Source organism: Hypanus sabinus, chromosome 7 (genome assembly GCF_030144855.1).
Source record: "Hypanus sabinus isolate sHypSab1 chromosome 7, sHypSab1.hap1, whole genome shotgun sequence".
Taxonomy (NCBI): domain Eukaryota; kingdom Metazoa; phylum Chordata; class Chondrichthyes; order Myliobatiformes; family Dasyatidae; genus Hypanus; species Hypanus sabinus.
The window spans coordinates 81,840,350-81,863,478 of NC_082712.1; the positions used below are offsets into that span (position 1 = coordinate 81,840,350).

At 45.5% G+C, this 23,129-nt stretch overlaps 1 protein-coding gene across 2 annotated transcripts in view; it reads left to right on the plus strand.

Moving 5' to 3' along the window:
• Positions 1 to 23,129, plus strand: part of LOC132396902 (phospholipase D1-like) — a 176,501-nt gene that overhangs the window by 93,658 nt on the left and 59,714 nt on the right. For both annotated transcript variants that reach the window (XM_059974974.1, XM_059974975.1), the window contains exons 5-8: positions 4,258 to 4,366; positions 12,209 to 12,274; positions 18,625 to 18,683; positions 20,870 to 20,962. In XM_059974974.1, coding sequence (XP_059830957.1) covers positions 4,258 to 4,366; positions 12,209 to 12,274; positions 18,625 to 18,683; positions 20,870 to 20,962 — 327 coding nt within the window. The remainder of the gene's footprint in view (positions 1 to 4,257; positions 4,367 to 12,208; positions 12,275 to 18,624; positions 18,684 to 20,869; positions 20,963 to 23,129) is intronic.

Here is a 23,129-nt window from a genome sequence, read left to right on the forward strand (position 1 = left end):
GCGTGCTAGACCAAATGAGTATAGTCACATTCGCTCTTTCGGGCCTGCTCCAGGCTTTGTGTCTGGGCAGGTCTGCAACATTTACCTGACTCTGGCTCTGTGCTAAACTGAGGCTGTGGCCTGCTCCAGCCATTCTGGGCTTCGTGTCTCTGGATTCACTTTCGTCCTAAACGCTGTTTGCTTGATTGGCTTTTCTCTGTATTTGACAGTCTTTTTTTTAAATGGGTTCTTCTGGGTTTCCTTGTTTCGTGGCTGCCTGTTAGGAGACGAATCTCAAGGTTGTGTATATAGTGTACATACTTTGATAATAAACATACTTTGACTGTGCCATTATAGTTAGAGGAACGAATATCTTTTAGTTTAGTGCTGTATCTCTAATTTGGTGACATTAACATCACTTATTTTGCTTGGTTCGCTATCGCAACAATAGGTTTGTTAACTTTTTATCGCGACACAGAGCTTACGCTGCCAGCAATCAGCAGGGGCTCAAGAAAAGCAGCTACACTCTGCACTAAGCTATCAAGGCTGTGAAACAACAATACAGGGACAAGATTAAGTCAAGATTCACAATGAATAGCACATGTGACTTGTGCGAGGGTTGCATACTGTCACAGACTTCAAAGCCAAATGTAGTGGTGCCGCCAACATCGCAACCTCTCTCCCAGAGGAGCTCAATCGCATTTACGCTGGGTTCGATGTCGCTAACTCTGAGCCTCCGAGGAAAGCCACTGTTACAGCCTGCAACCTGGTCATCTCTGAGGCTGAGGTACGGAGATGTTTCCAGTGGGTGGACAGTCGCAAGGCTATGAGACCAGACGGCACCCCAGTGCGGATACTCAGGACGTGCGCCGCACAACTGGCAGGTGTGTTTACAGACATTTTAAATCTCACTCTCTCCCAGCGTAGAGTGCCCTCCTGCTTCAAATTATCCATCATTGTCCCTGTACCAAAAAAGACCAAGATAACATGCCTGAACGACTGGCGTCCTGTCACACTCACCTCAATAATAAGCAAATGCTTTGAGAGGCTGATCAAGGATTACATCTGCAGCTTCCTACCACCCAAAATGGACCCCCTACAATTCGCCAACTGACACAACCGATCGACAAATGACACAATAGTCACTGCTCCACATACCGTCTTTAACATGTGGAGAAGAAGAAGGCTGCTTATGTGAGAATGCTGTTCTTGGACTACCGTTCAGCATTCAACACCATAGTTCCCTCTAGGGTTGACGAGAAGCTCAGGGACCTCGGCCTTCACCCTGCCTTGTGCAGCTGGATCCTGGATTTCCTGTCAGATCACCGGCAGGTGGTAAGAGTGGGCTCCCTCACCTCCAACCCTCAGGACTGCATACTGAGTCCCCTTCTTTACTACCGGTATACCCATGACTGTGTTGCCACCCACAGCTGTAATCTCCTAATTAAATTTGCTGACAGCACTACATTGATTGACCTAAATGTCAAACAATAACAAGGTGGCCTACAGGGAAGAAGTCATCACCCTGACACAGTGGTGTCAAGAAAACAACCTCTCCCTTAATGTTGCAAAAACAAAGGAGCTGGTTGTGGATTACAGGAGGAATGGAGACGGGCTAACCCCTATTGACATCAATGGATCTGGGGTTGAGAGGGTGAACAGCTTTAAGTTCCTCAGCATCCACATCACCGAGGACCTCATGTGGACTGTACACACCAGCTGTGTGGTGAAAAAAGCACAACAGCGCCTCTTTCACCTTAGACAGTCGGGGGAGTTTGGTATGGGCCCTCAAGTCCTATTAACTTTCTACAGGGACACAAATGAGAGCATCCTGACTGGCTGCATCACTGCCCGGTATGGGAACTGTATCTCCCTCAATCGCAGGACTCTGCAGAGAGTGGTGCGGACAGCCCAGCACAGCTGTCGTTGTGACCTTCCCATGATTCAGGACATTTACAAAGACAGGTATGATAAAAGGGTCCGTCGGATCACTGGGGACCTTAGTCACCCCAGCCACAATCTATTCCAGTTCCTACCAAGTGGTACCACAACATAAAAGCCAGGACCAACAGGCTCTGGGACAGCTTCTTCCACCAGGCCACCAGACTGATGAGCTCACACTGAGTGTACTCTATATTACATTGACTTCTGTATTATAAATGACTATGATTGCACATTTAGATTGTTACGTCCGTAGCCCCCTCCTTTGTGAGAATTGCTAGGTCATCGTTGGGTTTGGTCAAGGGGCCCAGGAAAGGAGAATGGGACGTGCAAAATGCCTCGTTTCCCCAGTGATGTAAAGCTATGGGACATGGCCATTGTCTCCTGAAGACCAAGTTGTGTATTGAGCACTGTACTATTCATTGAAGCCCCTCAGGGGATGACCAGAGTGGGCTGGTTGAGGGATTGCATCATCCCAACCTGATTGACATCTGAGACCCCGTGAGGAAGTATAAAAGAGGGTCTGGGGAACAACCCCTACAGACGCACCAGAAGAAACGTTAAGCGACCACGTAACAGCAGGAAGTCATCTGAAGGAAGTCACGTGTGTTTGATCCCGTGGCTGGAACCACGGGAAAACAGCTTTTAGCTAACAACGGGGAAACCCGCTCCCCTGACTCAATGGATCGGCATCTTAAAGCACCTGGGGCAAGTTTAAACCGCATCACTTTTAAACCCAACAACGCTGCAGCTTGGACGAACTGATAGTGACTGTTATCTTTCCATCGGACAGTACATTAACCCCTAGACAACGATAGAGCTATTTCTTATTGATTATTATTATACCCGCGCATAGATTTAGTATTAACGACATATATTATCTGTATGTTTGCATTAATCTTATTTTTGTGCCGTTTATCAATAAATACTTTTAAAAATAGTACCATCAGACTTCAACAGACCTCTCTATCTTTGCTGGTAAGTGATCCAGTTACAGGAATTCGTAACAAGACGGAGACGTAACGTAAAGATTTTTACTCCTCGTGTGTTTGAAGAATGTAAGAAATAAAGTCAATTCAACTAAATACATAAGATTCATCTTTGTTGGTTTCGTAATAAAGGATCTAGCATACTTTTTCTGACCTGGAACTGAGTTATTTGGAAGTGCGTCATACAGTGTCGAGTCCCTCGCTCAGTTTCTCAACAGATTTGGTTTGTTGTTTAAGTAACTGCTAAACCTCATTTGGCCCAAATCCCCCTAGAGCAGGGGTTCCCAACCTTTTTGATGCCATGGGTCAATACCATGAAGCAAGAGGTCCATGGACCTCAGGTTGGGAACCCCTGATCTACACAGTCCGAATCAGGTTTAATATCCCCTGGTATATGTTATGTGACAGCAGTACATTGCAATACATGATAAAAACTGTAAATTACCATGAGAAGAGTGTGTATATATAAAGGTTAAATTAAATAAGTAGTTCAGAAAGAGAGGAAGAAATGTAGTGAGGTTGTGTTCGTGAATGGACATTGAACCCAAGAATCAGGTGGCAGAGGGGAAGAAGCTGCTCCTGGATCATTGAGTGTGAGCCTTCAGGCTTCTGTACCTCCTCCCTGATGGTGGCTATGAGAAGAGGGCATAACCTGGGTGATCGGGTCCTTCATGATTGATATTGCCTTTTTGAGACACCACTCCTTGAAGATGCCCTGGATACTATGGAGGCCAGTGCCCATGATGGAGCTGACAGAGTTTACAACTCTCTGCAGCTGATTTTGATCCTGTACAGTAACCCCCCCCCCCCCACCACCTCAGTACCAAACAGTGATGCAGCCAGTTAGAATGATCTCCACGGTACATCTGTAAAAATTTGCGAGTGTCTTTGGTGATATACCAAATCTCCTTAAACTCCTAATGAAATATAGCTACTGTCGTGCCTATACTGTAAGTGCATCGTTATGTTGAGCCCAGGATGGATCCTCAGAGATCTTGACACCCAGGTACTTGAAATTGCTCACTCTCTGCACTTCTGATCCCTGTATGAGGACTGATGTGTGTTCAGCATTTAGAATTGAAGATCGGGAGAGCGAGTGCACACTGTGATGGTTGCAGGCCACAGGCCACAAGCCACAGCCTCAGTTCGGTGCAGAGACAAGTACTGAACTTCAGCTCACTGCTCCGCAAGGCTCACCTTTCCCTGCACACAGCTGAGGCAAAGTTCAGGGTAAATGTTATCATCAAAGTACACATACAACTGTGAGATGCAGCACACTCAGCAAATCTATGTAATAGCAACACCTCCTCAGTCTGTTGACTTGGCTTCTGTCTCTCCCTCTGACCAGGTTAGCAGCTCAGCAAGGACTGAGACGAGAGCCCGGCATCACCATGAGAATGCCCACGCTCCCTCGCCAACCAGAGTGGGCCTCCATGAGGCAAGCTTCTAGTAAACAGGTGAGTAGACAAACTCGAGTAAAACCCGCAAAATGTTGGAGGAGCTCGGCAGGTCAGGCAGCATCTATGGAGGGGAATAAACAGTCAATCTTCCAGGCTGAAACCCTTCAACAGGACTGGAAAGGAAGAGGGCAGAAGCCGGAATAATAAGATTCTAATCCTTAATTCTCCAACCCTGGGAGAAAGAATTGGGTCTGATGTTTGGGTTTGATGTTTTTCTTTGAACGGGTTACGTGATGTTTCTTTGTTTCGTGGCTGTGTGGAAGACGCATTCATACATACTTTGATAATAAAGCACTTTGATCTTCGATTCTCTTTCCTTCCCCCCACCACCGCAAGATACTGACCCTCCACACACACACACTAGCAGCAATTTCCAGTTGTCAATCTGACCTGGATATGGGAGGGAACTGGAGTCCCTGGGGGAAACCTAGAGGTTACAAGGAGAGCATTCAAACTCCACACATAGGCATCACTGGAGGCTGGGATCAAGCCAGGGTCTCTGGCGTTGCGAAGTGCTCACAGAGATTAAAAGAATCAGGTGATGCAAATCAAACGCAAGCGGGTCCCTGACCTCAGGAGACAAAGTCAAAGTTAAAGCATCAAACATACTTCAAGTATGCTTCCCCTTGCACCACTTTTTTCATTCTGGCATCTTTCCCCTTCTCAGTCTTGAAGAAGAGTCTCGGCCTGAAACATTGACTGCTTATTCCTCTCCATGGACGCTGCCGACCTGCTGAGCTCCTCCAGCATTTTGTGTGTTGCTCTGGATTTCCAGTGTCTGCAGGCTTTCATGCTTGTAATTCCCCATTTCCATCCTTGTATAACTTGACGATTGTCATATCTTTCACCACTGTAATTCCCACAAATTTTTGTTACTTTAGCCTAAACTCCGAGTAAAACCATATGTTGTTCATTCGTTTATTATGTGCCGTGTCCTATGATGTGGGTGATCGTGGTCTTTCCATAACCATGATTGTTCTTGGCAAATTTTTCCACTGAAGTGGTTTGCCATTGTCTTCTTCTGGGCGGTGTCTTTACAGATGGGTGACCCCAGCCATTATCAATACTCTTCAGAGGTTGCCAGGTGTCAGTGGTCACATAACCGGACTTGTGATCTGCACCGGCTGCTCATACGACCATCCACCACCTGCTCCCATGGCTTCACGTGGCTTTGATTGGAGGGTGGGAAGGGGCTACACCTTCCCCAAGGGTGACTTGCAGGCTATTGGAGGGATAAAGCATTTTACACCACCTTTGGCAGAGACGTATCTCCACCCCACCAACCTGCAACCAACTTAATAAAATTAAATTTCTTTAGCTGCTCTTCCATGTTCAAATGAGACAATTTGTTAGACATACTAATATATAAATGCCTGTCAAGGATTTTGGGCATGCTATGTTGGTGCTGTAATAGTTGGCGACACATGCAAACTACCCGCAGCATACCCTTAGGTGTGCTGCTTGCTAAAGCAAAATACGCATGTTCAAAGGTTTGTTTATTATGTACGCAGTGTACAACTCTGAGATTCTTCTCCAGATAGCCATGGAAATCTTTCAAAGGAAAGCATCAAACCCACCAGCCCTGCACAAAAAAAAACAGCTACATGATCATCAACCCCTCCCAAGCCCCTTCCCCCCACACAGAAAATCCAACAAAACGCAGCACACAGCAACCCCCCAAAACCCCTCCCCTCTATAAAAAAAACTATCTCTCTGAATCTGACTGCTATTAATATTATCTTTTCTTGCTAAGTGCATAGGATCCAAAACACATCAGTACCACATGATCAGACAAAAGTCTGACTGTGTAACCGAGAATCTCGACCTATTTTCACACATAATAGAAGTTCCTTGTGCTCACAGGCGAACATACTACTACTGTTAACAAAACTCTGTAACCAAACTAGATTGTTGAGGTAAATATTCAGTTGGCACGAAGAAAATCAACACATTTCAATTTGCACTTTCTGAGTGTAACCCCCTGGGTCGCCTCAGGCTCGCTCAGCTCGTTCTCGTCTCGGGGGAGCAGCCTTCGGCCCCGCCAAACTGGGTAATCAGCTGGTGTGGATGCTGTGTGATGTCCCTGCCTCGCCCAAAAACAGACAGTACACCATATGCGATTAAATGAGTACAATTTATAAAGGTTACTATAACTAAGTGATTAATAACGATACAGTATATATGAAGGAAAAGAAAATAAAGAAAAGGCGCCAACTTATCAAAGTCCAAGCCACCGTGCACAACCGTTGGAGCTCAGTTACTGAAGTCTTCTGGCCACCATTTGATTCCCTCCGAACTCCTCGACTTGCAACTCAGGACCATCCGAAGTGGTCAACCAAGCACATCTATCTATACTCGTCTCCTCTCCTCGGGGTACCTGACCTTGGACCCCCGCTTGGGGTCTGTCCCTCACGCAGTTTACAGCATCACGTCCTCTCTCTCTCACCCCCTCGTTCCGATCTCCCCAAAAGCCTGCCAACAATAGCTTACAGACTCAAGAAAGAACAACATTAATCCCAATTGGTTTACACAGGAATACAATTCTCGTTATCAGTAAATTTTAACCCAAACAAGCTTCCAGCACTCTCTCGCAACAAAGAAGCATTCCTAATTTTAACAAAACAAAGAAGCCATTTTGATTAACATACACAGTAACAAAGAAAAAGAAGAAACCCCCCTTTACATGAGATAGAAGTACAGTGGATTCCAGTAAAATGGGGTGCATCGGGATCAGTACATTTTGGCCCAATTAAGCAGCTTCTCCAATTAGCCAAAGTTTCCTGGAAATAATTAATAACTATAAAAAAGGCAAACTACTGTTTAACTGAGTAACAATTTACATGTTTAACTTAAATACAGAACAAATTAAAACACTACCAATGCTACTACAGTGCTATAAAACTGTGTATTAGTTCCTAATAGTTATCGACAGAGGAATTCATCCAGTGTATGTTGCTGTGTAGTTTTGACTGTAAATGAACAAAACCAGTAGACACCAAGTGCAGATAGTGGACTGCAGTCTTGCAATGGTTCGACAATTGCATCCACCAAATCTTCATTTTCATTGTAACATTAAAGATGACTGTCAATACCTACAAATTCTTTGAGGTTCCTAACTTGTTGAAGTCATGAAATTGTTTCATTTTCACTCGCACCCATTTCTGACATCTCCAAGCCTGGATGCTTGAAACTACAGTGAGCAAATCAGTTCCAAATTGTCTTGCTGCTTATTTCTCGCCAACTATTAGTGACAAAAATCACTGCTTTCTGAACACAAACACATGCAACCGATGCTATTTAAAAACTGATCGCTCCTAGCGTGGTATAGTATCTTAGCGTCCACGCAAGTGCGCACGAATGATGCTAATTAGAAACTGCTTGGCACCAGCGTCCCGTCCCAATTAAACAGCATAGCGTCCCAAATAAACGAAGGAAAACCTGGCAATTTCCTCAGTTAGTTTTTGTTCTTTAAGATTTGTTCCAAAAAAAACGGTTGCCCCAATTAACTGGGATCCACTGTAGCTCCTAACCATAGCTGAGTCCAAACAAAGCAACGTTCTTCATGAGCAACACACAGAAGATGGTGGAGGAACTTCTGAGTCAGGGAATAAACAGTTGATATTTTGGGCTGAGATCTTTCATCAGTTTGTTGTCCTCCATAGGTCAAAGTAGATTTATTATCAAAGCATGTATAGAACCTTGGAAAAGTCTTTGGTGTATACACACACACACACACACACACACACACACACACACAAACACAAACACACACACACACACACACAAACACAAACACACACACACAAACACACAAACACACAAACACACACACACACACACACACACACACACACACACACACACACACACACACACACACACACACACACACACACACACACACACACACACACACACACACACACACACACACACACACACACCCCCCCCCCCCCCCATAGGAAAAGGGCCCAAAGCAAAAGTTTGGGCATCCTGCATGGTCAGTACTTAGTTACACCCCCTTTGGCAAGTATAACAGCTTGCAAACGCTTTCTGTAACCATTCTTCCTTGCAAAAGGCTTCTCGTTCTGTGAGATTCTTGGGCCGTCTTGCTTGTACTGCTCTTTTGAGGTCTATCCACAGATTTTTGATGATGTTTAGGTCGGGGGACTGTGAAGGTCATGGCAAAACCTTCAGCTTGCACCTCTTGAGGTAGTCCATTATTGATCTTGAGCTGTGTTTAGGATCATTATCCTGCTGTAGAAGCCATCCTCTTTTCAGCTTCAGCTTTTTACAGACGGTGTGATGTTTGCTTCATGAATTTACTGATATTTAATTGAATTCATTCTTCCCTCTACCAGTGAAATGTTCCCCATGCCACTGGCTGCAACACAAGCCCAAAGCATGATCGATCCACCCCCTTGCTTAACAGTTGGAGAGGTGTTCTTTTCATGAAATTCTGCTCACTTTTATCTCCAAACATACTTTTGCTCAATGCAGCCAAAAAGTTCTATTTTAACTTCATCAGTCCACAGGACTTGTTTCCAAAAAGCATCAGGCTCGTTTAGATGTTCCTTTGCAAACTTCTAATGTTGAATTTTGTGGTGAGGACACAGGAAAGGTTTTCTTCTGATGACTTTTCCATGAAGGTCATATTTGTGCAGGTGTCGCTGCACAGTAGAACAGTGCACCACCTCTCCAGAGTCTGCTAAACCTTCCTGAAGGTCTTTTGCAGTCAAACAGGGGTTTTAATTTGCCTTTCTAGCAATCCTACGAGCAGTTCTCTCAGGAAGTTTTCTTGGTCTTCCAGAACTCAACTTGACCTCCACCATTCCCGTTAACTGCCATTTCTTAATTACATTACGAACTGAGGAAACGGCTACCTGAAAATGCTTTGCTATCTTCTTATAGCCTTCTCCTGCTTTGTGGGTATCATTTATTTTAATTTTCAGAGTGCTGGGCAGCTGCTTAGAGGAGCCCATGGCTGCTGATGGTTGGGACAAGGTTTGAGGAGTTAGGGTATTTATAAAGCTTTGAAATTTGCATCACCTGGCCTTTCCTAACGATGACTGTGAACAAGCCATAGCCCTAACAAGCTAATTGAGGTCTGAGACCTTGCTAAAAGTTATCTGAGAGCTCAAATCTCTTGGGGTGCCCAAACTTTTGCATGGTGCTCCTTTCATTTTTGTCGCTGTAAAATTGTGCAAAACAAAAATAATACACTAATCTTGCTTAAAATGTTGAAAAGAATATTTCATCTTTATGACTTTTGGAGATCAGTTCATCTTCTACTGACTTAACTATTCACAATAAGAGAAATTTTGACCGGGGTGCCCAAACTTTTGCATGCCACTGTGTGTGTGTGTGTGTGTGTGTGTGTGTGTGTGTGTGTGTGTGTGTGTGTGTGTGTGTGTGTGTGTGTGTGTGTGTGTGTGTGTGTGTGTGTGTGTGTGTGTGTGTGTGTGACAAATTTCACGCCACATGCTGGTGATGTTAATTCTGATTCTGTTTCACAACCACCTTCCAATTTTAACCAATATACAGTCCTGTGCAAAAGTCTCAGGCACACACATACATATATATATATATATATATAGCATGAGTGCCGAAGACTTTTGCACAGTGCTATCGTAATTTTATGTATTACACTGGACTGCTGCCACAAAAACAAATTTCATGGCATATGTGAGTGCTGGTAAACCTGATCCTGATATGGGTCTCCATTGTGGAGTGAGAAAGGGAGGGGAATCATGGTTGGGAAAAGGGGAAGGGAGTGGAAAGCACCAGAGAGACATTCTGTAATGATCAATAAACCAATCGTTTGGACTGAAATGACCTTGCCTGGTGTCTCAGGACAGGGTGTGTCTGCACTTGCGCCACCTCCCCACCACCCCCCTACCCCGGCACTCCTTCTCTGCCACCTGTGCCACACCCTCACCATTCCCTTGCTCCTGCCAGATTCATAAACTCGCTCCCTACTCCACATTGACAAATATAGTTCTGTGTAAAAGTCTTAGGCACCCCAGCTATATATACATGGCTAAGGCTTTTGTACAGTACTGTAGAGCATAGAACAGTACAGCACAGGCCCACAACGTGTATGCCAATTTAAACTGCACGCTTGTCCGTATTCCTCCATTATCTCATTTCCTGTCTGTTCATGCGTGTGTGTAAATGCTTCTTAAATGCAAATTTGTAAATTCCCCTCCCCAGCTGCTCCGTTCCTATGTTGCAACGTAAACTATGTTTCAGAAAGTTTTTTTGCTGACTCCAAAGTGATTCGGGATGGTCTGGGTGCTTTGGAAATGCAAATCCTTTCTGTTGGTGCCACAGAAGCAATGAGAAAACAGTGTCACTCCCATGGGGTGTGACCATAACAAAATCCAAGTTTAAAAATAAACAGGAAAACTGAGTTTATAAACGCAGGAGATTCTGCAGATGCTGGAAATCCAAAGCAACACACACAAGATGCTAGGGGAACTCAGCAGGTCAGGCGGCATCTATGGAGGGAAATAAATAGTTGACATTTTAGGCCGAGACCCTGCATCAGGACTGGAAAGGAAGGAGGCAGAAGCCAGAATAGAAAGATGGGGAGGGGTGAAGGAGGAGTAGCTGGCCAGTGTTGGGTGTAACGAGGTGAGGGAGAACGTAGGTGGGTGGGTGAGGGGATAGGTAGGTGGGTTTGAGAGGGTGTAATGAACTGAGAAGTTGCAAAGTGATAGATGAGACCAAGTGAGGAGGAAGGTGAATGGGTGAGGGGAGGAGAAGCTGGCAGGTGATAGGTTGAAAAGGCAAAGGGCTGAAGAAGAAGGAATCTGATAGGAGTGGGGAGTGGACCATGGGAAAAGGGGAAGGAGGAGGGACACCGGGGGAGCTGATAGGCTGGAGAGGAGAAGCAAAAGGGTAAGAGGAGAGCCAGAGTGGGGAACGCAAACAGAGAGAAGGGTGAGGGGGAGCAATTACCAGAAAATGGAGATGTATCTGAAAAAGTGTGAGGTGTTACATTTTGGGAGGTGAAAGGGGAAAATACAAAGTTAATGGCAAGTCCCTTAATATCATTGATGTGCAGAGGGAATTTGGGTTATAAATTCGGAGCTGACTTAAAGAGGCCATTCAGGCAGGCAGGTTGGTAAAGGAGTCTGCCATGCTTGCCTCCTTTGGTCCGGGCATTAAGTGTAAGGGAGTCATGAAGTCATTTTGCAGCTGCAAACAACTTTTGTTAGGCTGCTCTTGAAGTATTGTGTACAGTTCTGGTCACCCTATTATGGGAAAGGTGTGGAAGCTTTGGAGAGGGTTCAGAAGAGGTTTAGCAGGGTGCTGCCTGGATTAGAGGGCATGGGTTGTAAGGAGAGGCGAGACAAACTAGTTTACTCTGGAGAGTCAGAAGCTGTGGAGAGATCTGATAAAAGTTTATTAAATTGTTAGAGGTATAAAATTGTTAGGATTCAGAGTCAAAATCTTTTGTGTAGGACAGAAATGTCAAATACTAGAGGTTATGTAGTTAAAGTGAGAGGAGGAAAGTTTAAAGGAGATGGGCAGGACAAGTTTTTAAAAATCGGAATAGTGATGGGTGACTGGAACAAGCTGCTTCGTGTGGTGAGAGATACATAAGAGGCTGTTCGATAGACACAAGTCAGCAGAGAATGGAGGAATGTGGATCATGTCGAGGCAGAACAGATTTAAATTCACCACAACACACTCAAAATGCTGGAGCAACTCAGCAGGTTCACCATCGTGTCCAGTACAGACATCATGGGCTGAAGGGCCTGTCCTATGTTCGGCAGAGAAGGTGGTCAGATGATTGACTTGGACCTAATCTTGCTCTTTCCAACTTTTCAGAAACGCCTGGAGGAATATCTGAATTCCCTTCTCGAGAAGTCCTTTTACAGAAACTACCACGGAATGGTAACGACTCATCCCGACTCTCTCTTCTCCTGATGTCTGTCCTACAGTCTCTGTGGGTAACTTCACGCTTTTGGCTTCTGTTTCTTCCTGCAGTCGGTCACTGAAGGGTTTGATTGGCCCAGAGTTCCCGCTGGTGAATTTACAATGCATGCAAAGTGCCTGGGTTATTCAGGGAACGAGAACTGCTCAAACCTTTAGTTCTCACAGTGCCATCTTGAATTTACCACCCACCTTACTTTTAAAGACGTGAATGATTTGCAAATTCAGACACAGATCTGTGAATGGTCATCGACACTGAGTGGCCACTCTATTAGATACACCTGCTCGTTAACGCAAATAACTATTCAGCAAGTCATGTGTCAGCAACTCAATGCATAAAAGCATGCAGACATGGTCAAGAGGTTCAGACCAAACGTGATCGAAGTGACTTTGACGGTGGAATGTTTGCTGGTGCCAGACGGGGTGGTTTGAGTAGCTCAGAAACTGCTGATCTCCTGGGATTTTCATCCACCACGTTTTCCAGAGTTTACAGAGAAAGTAAATTTATTATCAAACTACATATGTCACCATATACAATATTGAGATTCATTACAATGGCCACTGAGTATACACCAGGGTGCAATAAAATTCCATTCTCCCAGAGTAACCGGTGAACATGCTGATAAAAAAAAAAGAAACAGTAAATACAGTGATGAACGCAGAACAGCCGAATGGTGCAGACTGGAGTGTAGTCTGAGGTAGTGGAACAGGAAATGATGAAGTTACAATAACGGAGAGAGTGGAGTTCAGAGTCTGACAACAGGGCAGGGGATGTGAGAGAGGTGACTGGTTCAGCAATCTGACCGCAGTGAGGAAGAAGCACTTCTTGACTCTGCCGCCTGGGCTTTCAAACTCCTGTATCTTCTCCCATATGGGTTAATAAGTTAATTGGTCACAGGTGACACCACTGATTAATTGGACTCTGAAAACTTGCATTCATTTCTCAGCCACTGTAGTTTACTCGTGCACAAGGAGAGGAGCATGGGCCCTGTCACACACACTGTTCTGAATTCTGAACAGAGGAATGCCGTTTCTACACAGAATTCACTTGCACTTACGGCTATTGACTATTTTAGTAATCTGTATGTTTGGTTTCCATACTTGCATGATCATAATACAAATATTACAGGTCAATGGAAGCTACAAGCTAATAACTGATAATACTCAGAAGTCAGTAAAATAATTGTCCCTTAGTTGCTGTGTGAGACTTCAATTGCTTATCTCGTCTCTAGTGCCCTGGTCTGCAAAAGGAAGCCATGCTCTTCAAAAACCTTCCTTGCCTGGACTGTCTGCATTCTCTAACACAGTAAGACATATGACAGAAGACTGTAAGACATAGGAGCAGAATTAGGCCATTTGGCCAATTGAGTCTGTCCCACCATTTAATCATGGCTGATCCATTCTTCTTTTCAGACCCACTCTCCTGTTTTCTCCCCATATCCCTTCATGTCCTGATCAGTTAAGTATTTATCAACCTCTGCCTTAAACGTACGTAAAGACTTAGCCACCACTCTGACTCAAGAAATTCTACTGCATTATCATTCCAAAAGGACACCTCTCTATTCTGAGGCTGTGTCCTCTGGTCTTAGACTCTCCCACCATAGGAAACATCCTCTCCTCATCCACTCTTCCAACATTCAATAGGTTTCAATAAGGTTACCACTCGTTCTTCTGAATTCTATTCACAACAGGCCCAGAGCAATCAAACCTCTTCTTATGACAAACCATTCAACCCTAGAATCATTTCCGTGAACCTCCTTTGAACTCCCTCCAGTTTCAGCATGTCCTTTATTAGATAAGGGGCCCAAATCTGCTCTCCAAGTGAAGCCTCACCAGTGCTTTATAAAGTCTCAACATTATGTCCTTGCTTTTATATTCTAGTCCTCTTGAAATGAATGCTAACATTGCATTTTCCTTCCTCACCATAGACTCAACCTACAAATTAACCCTTAGGGAATCCTGCATGAGGACTCCCAAGTCCCTTTGCTGCACAGTTTTTATGTATTTTCTCTCCATTTAGAAAATAATCAACCCTTTCATTTCTCCTACCAAAGTGTATGACCATATACTTTCCGACATTGTATTCCATCTGCCATTTCTTTGCCTGTTCACATAAGTCCTTTTGTACGCTCTCTACTCCCACCTATCTTCATATAATCTGCAAACTTTTCAACAAAGCCATCAATTCCATCAGCCAAATTATTCACATATAATGTAAAAAGAATCAGTCCTAACACAGACCCCTGTGGAACACCACGAGTCACTAGCAGCCAACCCTTTATTCCCACTCTTTGCCAGTTGCCAATCAGCCACCGCTTTATCCATGCTAGAATCTTTCCTGTAATACCATGGGCTCGTAGCTTGTTAAGCAGCCTTGTGTGACACCTTGTCAGTGGCCTTCTGAAAATCCATACACACTACATCCACTGCTCTACCCTCATCAATGTGTTTAATCACATCCTCAAAAAATTCAATCAGGCTCGTAATGCACAACCTGCCTTTGACAAAGCCATTCCCAATCATGTTATGTCTCGCCAAATGTTCATAAATCCTGCCTCTCAGGATCTTCTCTATCAGCTTACCAACCACTGAAGTAAGACTCACTGGTCTATAATTTCCTGGGCTATTCCTACTCCCTTTCTTGAATGAGGGAACAACATCTGCAACCCTCCAATCCTCCAGAATCTTTCCCGTCCTCATTGATGATGCAAAGATCACCTACAGAGGCTCAGCAATCTTCTCCCTAACTTCCCACGGAAGCCAGGGGTACATCCCATCCGGGCCCTGTGATTTATCCAACTTGATGCTTTCCAAAAGCTCCAACACCTCCTCTTCCTTAATATCTACATGCTCAAGCTTTTCAGTCTGCTCCAAGTCATCCCTACAATCGCAAAAATCCTTTTCCAAAGCAAAGTATTCATTAAGTACCTCTGCCATCTCCTCCGGTTCCATACACACTTTCCCACTGTCACACTTGACAGGTCCTATTCTCTTACGTCTTATCCTTTTGCTCTTCACATACTTGTAGAGTGCCTTGGGGTTTTCCTTAATTCTGTCCACCAAGGCCTTCTCATGGCCCTTTCTGGCTCTCCAAATTTCATTCTTAAGCTCCTTCCTGCTAGCTTCATAATCTTCTAGATCTCTATCATTACCTAGTTTTTTGAACCTTTCGTAAGCTCTTCTTTTCTTCTTGACTAGATTTACGAGAGCTTTTGTACACTACGGTTCCTGTACCCTACCATCCATTCCCTGGCTCATTGGAATGTACCTATGCAGAACCCCACGCAAATATCCCCTGAACATTTGCCACATTTCTTCCGTACATTTCTTCTCTGAGAACATCCATTTCCAATCTTCACCTTCTGAATGACTTTTTAGTTGCCTTTTATTGGTTTTTAAAAGCTTCCCAATCCTCTGACTTCCCAGTAATTTTTGCTCTGTTACATGCCCTCTCTTTGGCTTTTATGTTGGCTCTGACTTCTCTTGTTAGCCATGGTTGTGCCGTCTTTCCTTCAGAATACTTCTTCCTCTTTGGGATGTATTTATCCTGTGGCTTCCGAATTGCTTCTAGAAATTCCAGCCATTGCTGTTCTACCATCATCCCTGCCAGTGTTCTTTTCCAGTCTGTTCTGGGTAACTCCTCTCTCATGCCTCTGTAATTCCCTTTACACCACTGTAATGCTGATAATCCGACTTTAGCTTCTCGTTCTCAAATTTCAGAGTGAATTCGATCATATTGTGATCACTTGCCCCTGAGGGTTCTTTTACCTTTAGCTCTCTAATCAATTCTGGCTCTTTGCACAGCACCCAATCCAGAATAGCTGAACCCCTAGTGGGCTCAACCATGAGCTGCTCTAAAAAGCCATCTCGTAGACATTCAAGAAATTCCCTCTCCTGTAATCCAGGGCCAACCTGATTTTCCCGATCTACCTGTATTTTGAATTCCCGCATGACTATTGTAACATCTCCCTTTTAGCATGCATTTTCTATCTCCCATTGTAATTTGCAGCCCACTTCCTTACTACTGTTTGGGGGTCTGTATACAACTCCCATCAGGGTCCTTTCACCTTATTTCACATACTGCATCCGTATACTGTATCCATACGGTTCTGTATTCACCCTTTTCAACTTTGTCCACCTTTAATGGTGCAACTCGCTCTGTTGAGTGCAATGTTGCTTAATCAACAGCCCTTCCTCACTACACATTGCCTCTGTTTGTAAACTAGCTACCTCATCTTCTGCACTATCATCTGCCTTTGCTGGAATAATTCTTGCATTGAAATATAAGCAGCTGAGGACACTCGTCGCACCTTTTGATTCCTAACTTTGTCTGAGGCCTTACCAACATTGGCCTCCACACCTCTCCACGAACTGTTCCGCTACTCTGGTTGCCATCCCCCTGCAACTCTAGTTTAAACCCCACCATGCAGCATTAACAAACCTTCCCGCTAGGATATTAACCCCCTCCAGTTCAGGTGCACACTGACCCTTCTGTACCAGTCCCACCTTCTCTGGAGGAGAGACCAATGATCCAAAAATCTTGTGCCTTCTCTCCTGCACCAACGCCTTAGCCATGTACTAAACTGTAAAATCTTCCTATTTCTAGCCTCACTAGCATGTGGCATGGGTAGCAATCCTGAGATCACAACCCTGGAGGTCCTGTCCTTTAACTGAGCATCAAACTCCAAGAACTCCCTGTGCAGAACCTTGTCATCGTCGTACCCATGTCATTGGTGCCTACATGGACCACGACTACTGGCTGTTCACCCTCCCACTTAAGAATGCCGAGGACTCACTCCGACATTCCCCGGACCCTCGAGTCTGAGATACCATCTGGGAATCTCGTTCTCGCCCACAGAACCTCCTGTCTGATCCCCTAAGTAATGAAACCTCTTATCACCATAGCATGCCTCTTCTCCTCTCTTCTCTTCTGAGTCACAGAGGCAGACTCAGTGCCACAGACCCATCCACTGTGACTCTCCTCTCTTGGGTCATTTTCCTCCCCCTCCCCAAAAGCATCCAAAGTGATATATCTGTTGTTGAGGGGGATGGCCACAAGGGTACTCTGCACTGACTCCTTAACCCCTTTCCCCTTCCTGACTGTCACCCAGTTTCCTATATCCTGCATCTTGGGTGTAACTACTTCTCTGTATGTCCTATCACACCCTTCAGCCTCCTGAATGATCCGGAGTTCATCCACTTCCAGCTCCAACTCCTTAATGCAGTTTGTATGAAGTTGCAGCTGGATGCACTTGTCACAGTTGTAGTTGTCAGGGACACTGGAGATCTCCCTGCCTTCCCACATCCTGCAAGAGGAGCATTCAGTATCCTGCCTGGCATTTCTACTGTCCTAGCTGAGCAGATAGAAAGAAGAGAAGGAAAAATCTTTCCTGTGCTTTTTCTGATTGAAGCCTTTCTTTGTGGAAGCCTCGAAGAGTTGAAGCCTGAAAATCCCCACTCTGACTGTGTCTACCCAGACAACGGCCCCTGCCTTGCCCTGCCTAATCAATCCTAGAAGGCAACTGGTCACCGGTGAAAGCTCTTCAAAGATCTTCCTTGCCTGGACTGTCTGCTTTCTATAATGCCATAAGGCATAGGAGCAGAGTTATGCCATTTGGCCCATTGAGTCTTCTCCACCATTTCCCTCTCAACCCCATTTCCGGCAATCTCCCGGTAACCTTTCACGCCCTGACCAATCAAGAACCTGTCAACCTTGGCCTTAAATGCACCAAGTGACTTGGCTTCCACAGCCATCTGTAGCAATGAATTCCACCGATTCACCACCCTCTGGCTAAAGAAATACCTCCTCGTCCCCATTCTAAATGGACGTCCCTATATTTTGATCTGTGTTCTATCTTGCCTATACGTTATATTAACCCTAGCCTTGCCACAACTTGCACTCATGGGCTCACTAGGTCAGAAGGGGTCATTGGGCGGTACAGGCTCATTGGGCCAGAAGGGCCTATTACTGTGCTGTATCTCTTAAAAACACCAAAATTAAATTTTAAAATGGGAACTTCACACAGATCAAGGTCAAAATCCAAATTAAACCTGTGGCTGTAAGGCAGTAATACTAACTAACACACCACTGGGTATTTTTTTATCTATAGTAAGTAAACTTTGTGCTCTTACTCTCTCAACCTGAGACAAAATTCATTCATAAAATAATTCATAAATTTATTGGATTGCTTTTATAAAGATCCTTTGCTTACACTAATTGACTGCCTTCTTCTCTCAAACACAATTTTCATTGGGCTTCAGATTTTCTATTTAACTCCACCTTCGGCTAATCAGGTTTTATTTAATCCTAGATGGCATTCCTGGATGTAAGCGAATTGTCCTTCATTCAAGACTTGGGTCCGAAAGGATTGTAAGTAACATGATTTGATTGATCACAATTGAGAAGATTTGTTCATCGTTGGGGTTCTTGATGGATTGGTGTTGATCAGTTTGGCCCTGGTTTGATCTCCATCGCGGGTTCTGAGAGTTCAAAATCTGCCCCTGAAAGTGGGTCACAGCCAGACAGGCTGGTAAGAAAGCTTTTAGCATGCTAACTGTTGTGGTTTATAACTCCAAAACATTAAACTAATTCAAAGGAAGACATGGGAGTCTGATATTCGGATGTAACTCCATCTTTACTTTAAGCGAAGCGCGCACGTATTGTGTGGTAGCACGATGGTGTATGCAGTTCACGTATTTATATATATAAAACCCAGAGTTAATTATTTGAATGAAATAAAATGTATATACAAGATTACTCAAATGCTACTGAAACATTAAGTCCACAATACTGGCCTGGGCACTGAGCAGAGAATTTGTGAAGAAAGTTGGTCACAGCCAGACAGGGCGGTGAAAAAGGCTTTTGGCTGTCATTGGTCGAGGACCCAGCAGAGAAGCTGAGACACCATGTTGTAGTTGTACAGGACACTGGTGAAATCACACCTGGAGTTTTGTGTATGGCTTTGTGTACTCAGTTATAGGTAACATGTCATTAAGATGGAAAGAGTACAAAAAGGATTAGTGTTAATAATAATGATAATGTCACCTCCATCCAGGGCCGCAAAAAGTCATTCCATACTTCTTCCCTGCAAATCTCATAGCTGTCAGTGACGAGCATGGTGAAAGGTTTCACCAGGACATTGCGGTCATAGAGAAATGGTATCAGGGCAACTGGAATCCATCAATGCAAGCTAATTATAGTTGGACACTTCAGCAAGAAGCCTCAGACACTAAATACAAATGAAAATCACCAACAAAACATTTTTGTTCAGTTGAACAATTGCTAAATGCAATGGTTTATGCAAGTAAACACAGTAAAAGGTAATTTCTTGTTTCTCCAAATTCCTACACGATACAAGGACTCCAAGATTATATTTGTGTTCAGCTTCAGTCTATCATAAACAAAAAAAAAAATTCTGAGGAAGCAACACTTTCAAAACAGCATGTTGCCCAGTAGCAGTTCTTGAAACTAGAGTTGTAGGGCTTCAGACTTTTATACTTTCTGCCCAGTGCTGCTGTGAGAAGGCATGGCTTGCGTAGTGGGGATCTTTGATGATGGATGTTGATCCTGTGGTTTCTACTGATAGTGGGGAGGGATGTGTCCGTGATGCTTTGGGCTGAGTCCACTACTCCCTGCAGCTTCTTGCCTTTGAATTGCTCTACCAGACCATGATGAGGAAACCTTCAAAGTTCAAAGTAAATTTTATTATCAAAGTACCTATTCATCACCAAATACAAGCCTGGAATTCAATTTCTTGTGGGCGTACTCAGTAAATCAGACAGTGACAGTGTGGACAGTGTCTTGTGGACAGTGACCAGAGCAGAATCAATGAAAGACTGCCCAACCTCAGCTTTCAACCAGAGTGCAGAAAGCAGCAAACTGCAAATACAAATAGAAAGGAGCAATAATAACAAGCAATAAGCATCGAGAACATGAGATGAAGAGCCCTTGAAAGTGATGGGGCAAGTGAAGTTATCCCCTGTGGTTCAAGAGCCTGATGGCTGTGAGGTAGTAACTCTTCCTGAACCAAGTGGTGGGAGTCCTGAAGCTCCTGTACTTTCTTCCTGATGGCAGCAGCAAGAAGAGAGCATGGCCTGGGGATCTCTGATGATGGATGCTGCTTTCCTGTGACAACGTTTCATGTGGATGTGCTCAATGGTTGGAGGGCTTTACCCGTGATGGCCTGGGTAATCCACTACTTTTTGTAGGATTTTCCATCTATGGTATTGGTGTTTCCATACCAGTCTGTGATGCAGCCAGTCAATATGCTCACCACCACACTTCTGCAGGAGTTTGTCAAAGTTTTATACATTATGCCAAGTCTTCGCACACTCTTGAGGACATAGAGGCACTGCAGTGATTTCATTGTTGAATGAACATGCGGGGTCCAGGACAGGTCCTCTGAATTGATAACACTGAGGAGTTTAAACTTTCTTTCTAAGCCCACAGGGGAAGCAGAATAGGAAAGTTCACAGTGGAAGGAAAAGGACATGAAGCCACAGAGACAGGGTTCCAAGTGTCTGGTATTAATTGCTCTCTCATTTATCTGTTGACAGGGAAGGGATGATTGTAAAACGCTCTGGAGGACACAGGATCCCTGGCTTAAACTGTTGCGGCCGCCATCGGTTCTGTTATCAGTGGTCAAAGAGGTCAGTAGCACAGGTATTGAGGTGGGAGTTGGAGGGAGGTGTTGATGTGGGAGTTGGAGGGAGGTGTTGATGTGGGAGTTGGAGGGAGGTGTTGATGTGGGAGTTGGAGGGCGGTGTTGATGTGGGAGTTGGAGGGCGGTGTTGATGTGGGAGTTGGAGGGAGGTGTTGATGTGGGAGTTGGAGGGAGGTGTTGATGTGGGAGTTGGAGGGAGGTGTTGATGTGGGAGTTGGAGGGCGGTGTTGATGTGGGAGTTGGAGGGAGGTGTTGATGTGGGAGTTGGAGGGAGGTGTTGATGTGGGAGTTGGAGGGAGGTGTTGATGTGGGAGTTGGAGGGCAGTGTTGATGTGGGAGTTGGAGGGCGGTGTTGATGTGGGAGTTGGAGGATGGTGTTGATGTGGGAGTTGGAGGGCGGTGTTGATGTGGGAGTTGGAGGGCGGTGTTGATGTGGGAGTTGGAGGGAGGTGTTGATGTGGGAGTTGGAGGGAGGTGTTGATGTCAGAGTTGGAGGGAGGTGTTGATTTGGGAGTTGGAGGGAGGTGTTGATGTCAGAGTTGGAGGGAGGTGTTGATTTGGGAGTTGGAGGGAGGTGTTGATGTGGGAGTTGGAGGGCGGTGTTGATGAGGGAGGTGTTGATATGGGAGTTGGAGGGAGGTGTTGATGTTGGAGTTGGAGGGAGTGTTGATGTGCGAATTGGAGGGAGGTGTTGATGTGGTAGTTGGAGGGCTGTGTTGATGTGGGAGTTGATGTGGGAGTTGGAGGGCAGTGTTGATGTGGGAGTTGGAGGGCGGGGTTGATTTGGGAGTTGGAGGGCGGGGTTGATTTGGGAGTTGGAGGGAGGTGTTGATGTGGGAGTTGGAGGGCAGTGTTGATGTGGGAGTTGGAGGGAGGTGTTGATGTGGGAGTTGGAGGGCGGTGTTGATGTGGGAGTTGGAGGGAGGTGTTGATGTCAGAGTTGGAGGGAGGTGTTGATGTGGGAGTTGGAGGGCGGTGTTGATGTGGGAGTTGGAGGGAGGTGTTGATGTGGGAGTTGGAGGGAGGTGTTGATGTCAGAGTTGGAGGGAGGTGTTGATGTGGGAGTTGGAGGGAGGTGTTGATGTGGGAGTTGGAGGGCGGTGTTGATGTGGGAGTTGGAGGGCGGTGTTGATGTGGGAGTTGGAGGGTGGTGTTGATGTGGGAGTTGGAGGGCGGTGTTGATGTGGGAGTTGGAGGGCGGTGTTGATGTGGGAGTTGGAGGGCGGTGTTGATGTGGGAGTTGGAGGGAGGTGTTGATGTGGGAGTTGGAGGGCGGTGTTGATTTGGGAGTTGGAGGGCGGTGTTGATTTGGGAGTTGGAGGGAGGTGTTGATGTGGGAGTTGGAGGGCGGTGTTGATGTGGGAGTTGGAGGGCGGTGTTGATTTGGGAGTTGGAGGGCAGTGTTGATGTGGGAGTTGGAGGGAGGTGTTGATGTGGGAGTTGGAGGGAGGTGTTGATGTGGGAGTTGAAGGGAGGTGTTGATGTGGGAGGTGTTGATTTGGGAGTTGGAGGGCAGTGTTGATGTGGGAGTTGGAGGGAGGTGTTGATGTGGGAGTTGGAGGGCAGTGTTGATGTGGGAGTTGGAGGGAGGTGTTGATGTGGGAGTTGGAGGGAGGTGTTGATGTGGGAGTTGGAGGGAGGTGTTGATGTGGGAGTTGGAGGGCAGTGTTGATGTGGGAGTTGGAGGGCGGTGTTGATGTGGGAGTTGGAGGGCGGTGTTGATGTGGGAGTTGGAGGGAGGTGTTGATGTGGGAGTTGGAGGGAGGTGTTGATGTGGGAGTTGGAGGGAGGTGTTGATGTGGGAGTTGGAGGGCGGTGTTGATGTGGGAGTTGGAGGGAGGTGTTGATGTGGGAGTTGGAGGGAGGTGTTGATGTGGGAGTTGGAGGGAGGTGTTGATGTGGGAGTTGGAGGGAGGTTTTGATGTGGGAGTTGGAGGGCAGTGTTGATGTGGGAGTTGGAGGGAGGTGTTGATGTGGGAGTTGGAGGGCGGTGTTGATGTGGGAGTTGGAGGGAGGTGTTGATGTGGGAGTTGGAGGGAGGTGTTGATGTGGGAGTTGGAGGGAGGTGTTGATGTGGGAGTTGGAGGGAGGTTTTGATGTGGGAGTTGGAGGGCAGTGTTGATGTGGGAGTTGGAGGGCGGTGCAGCGGTTCA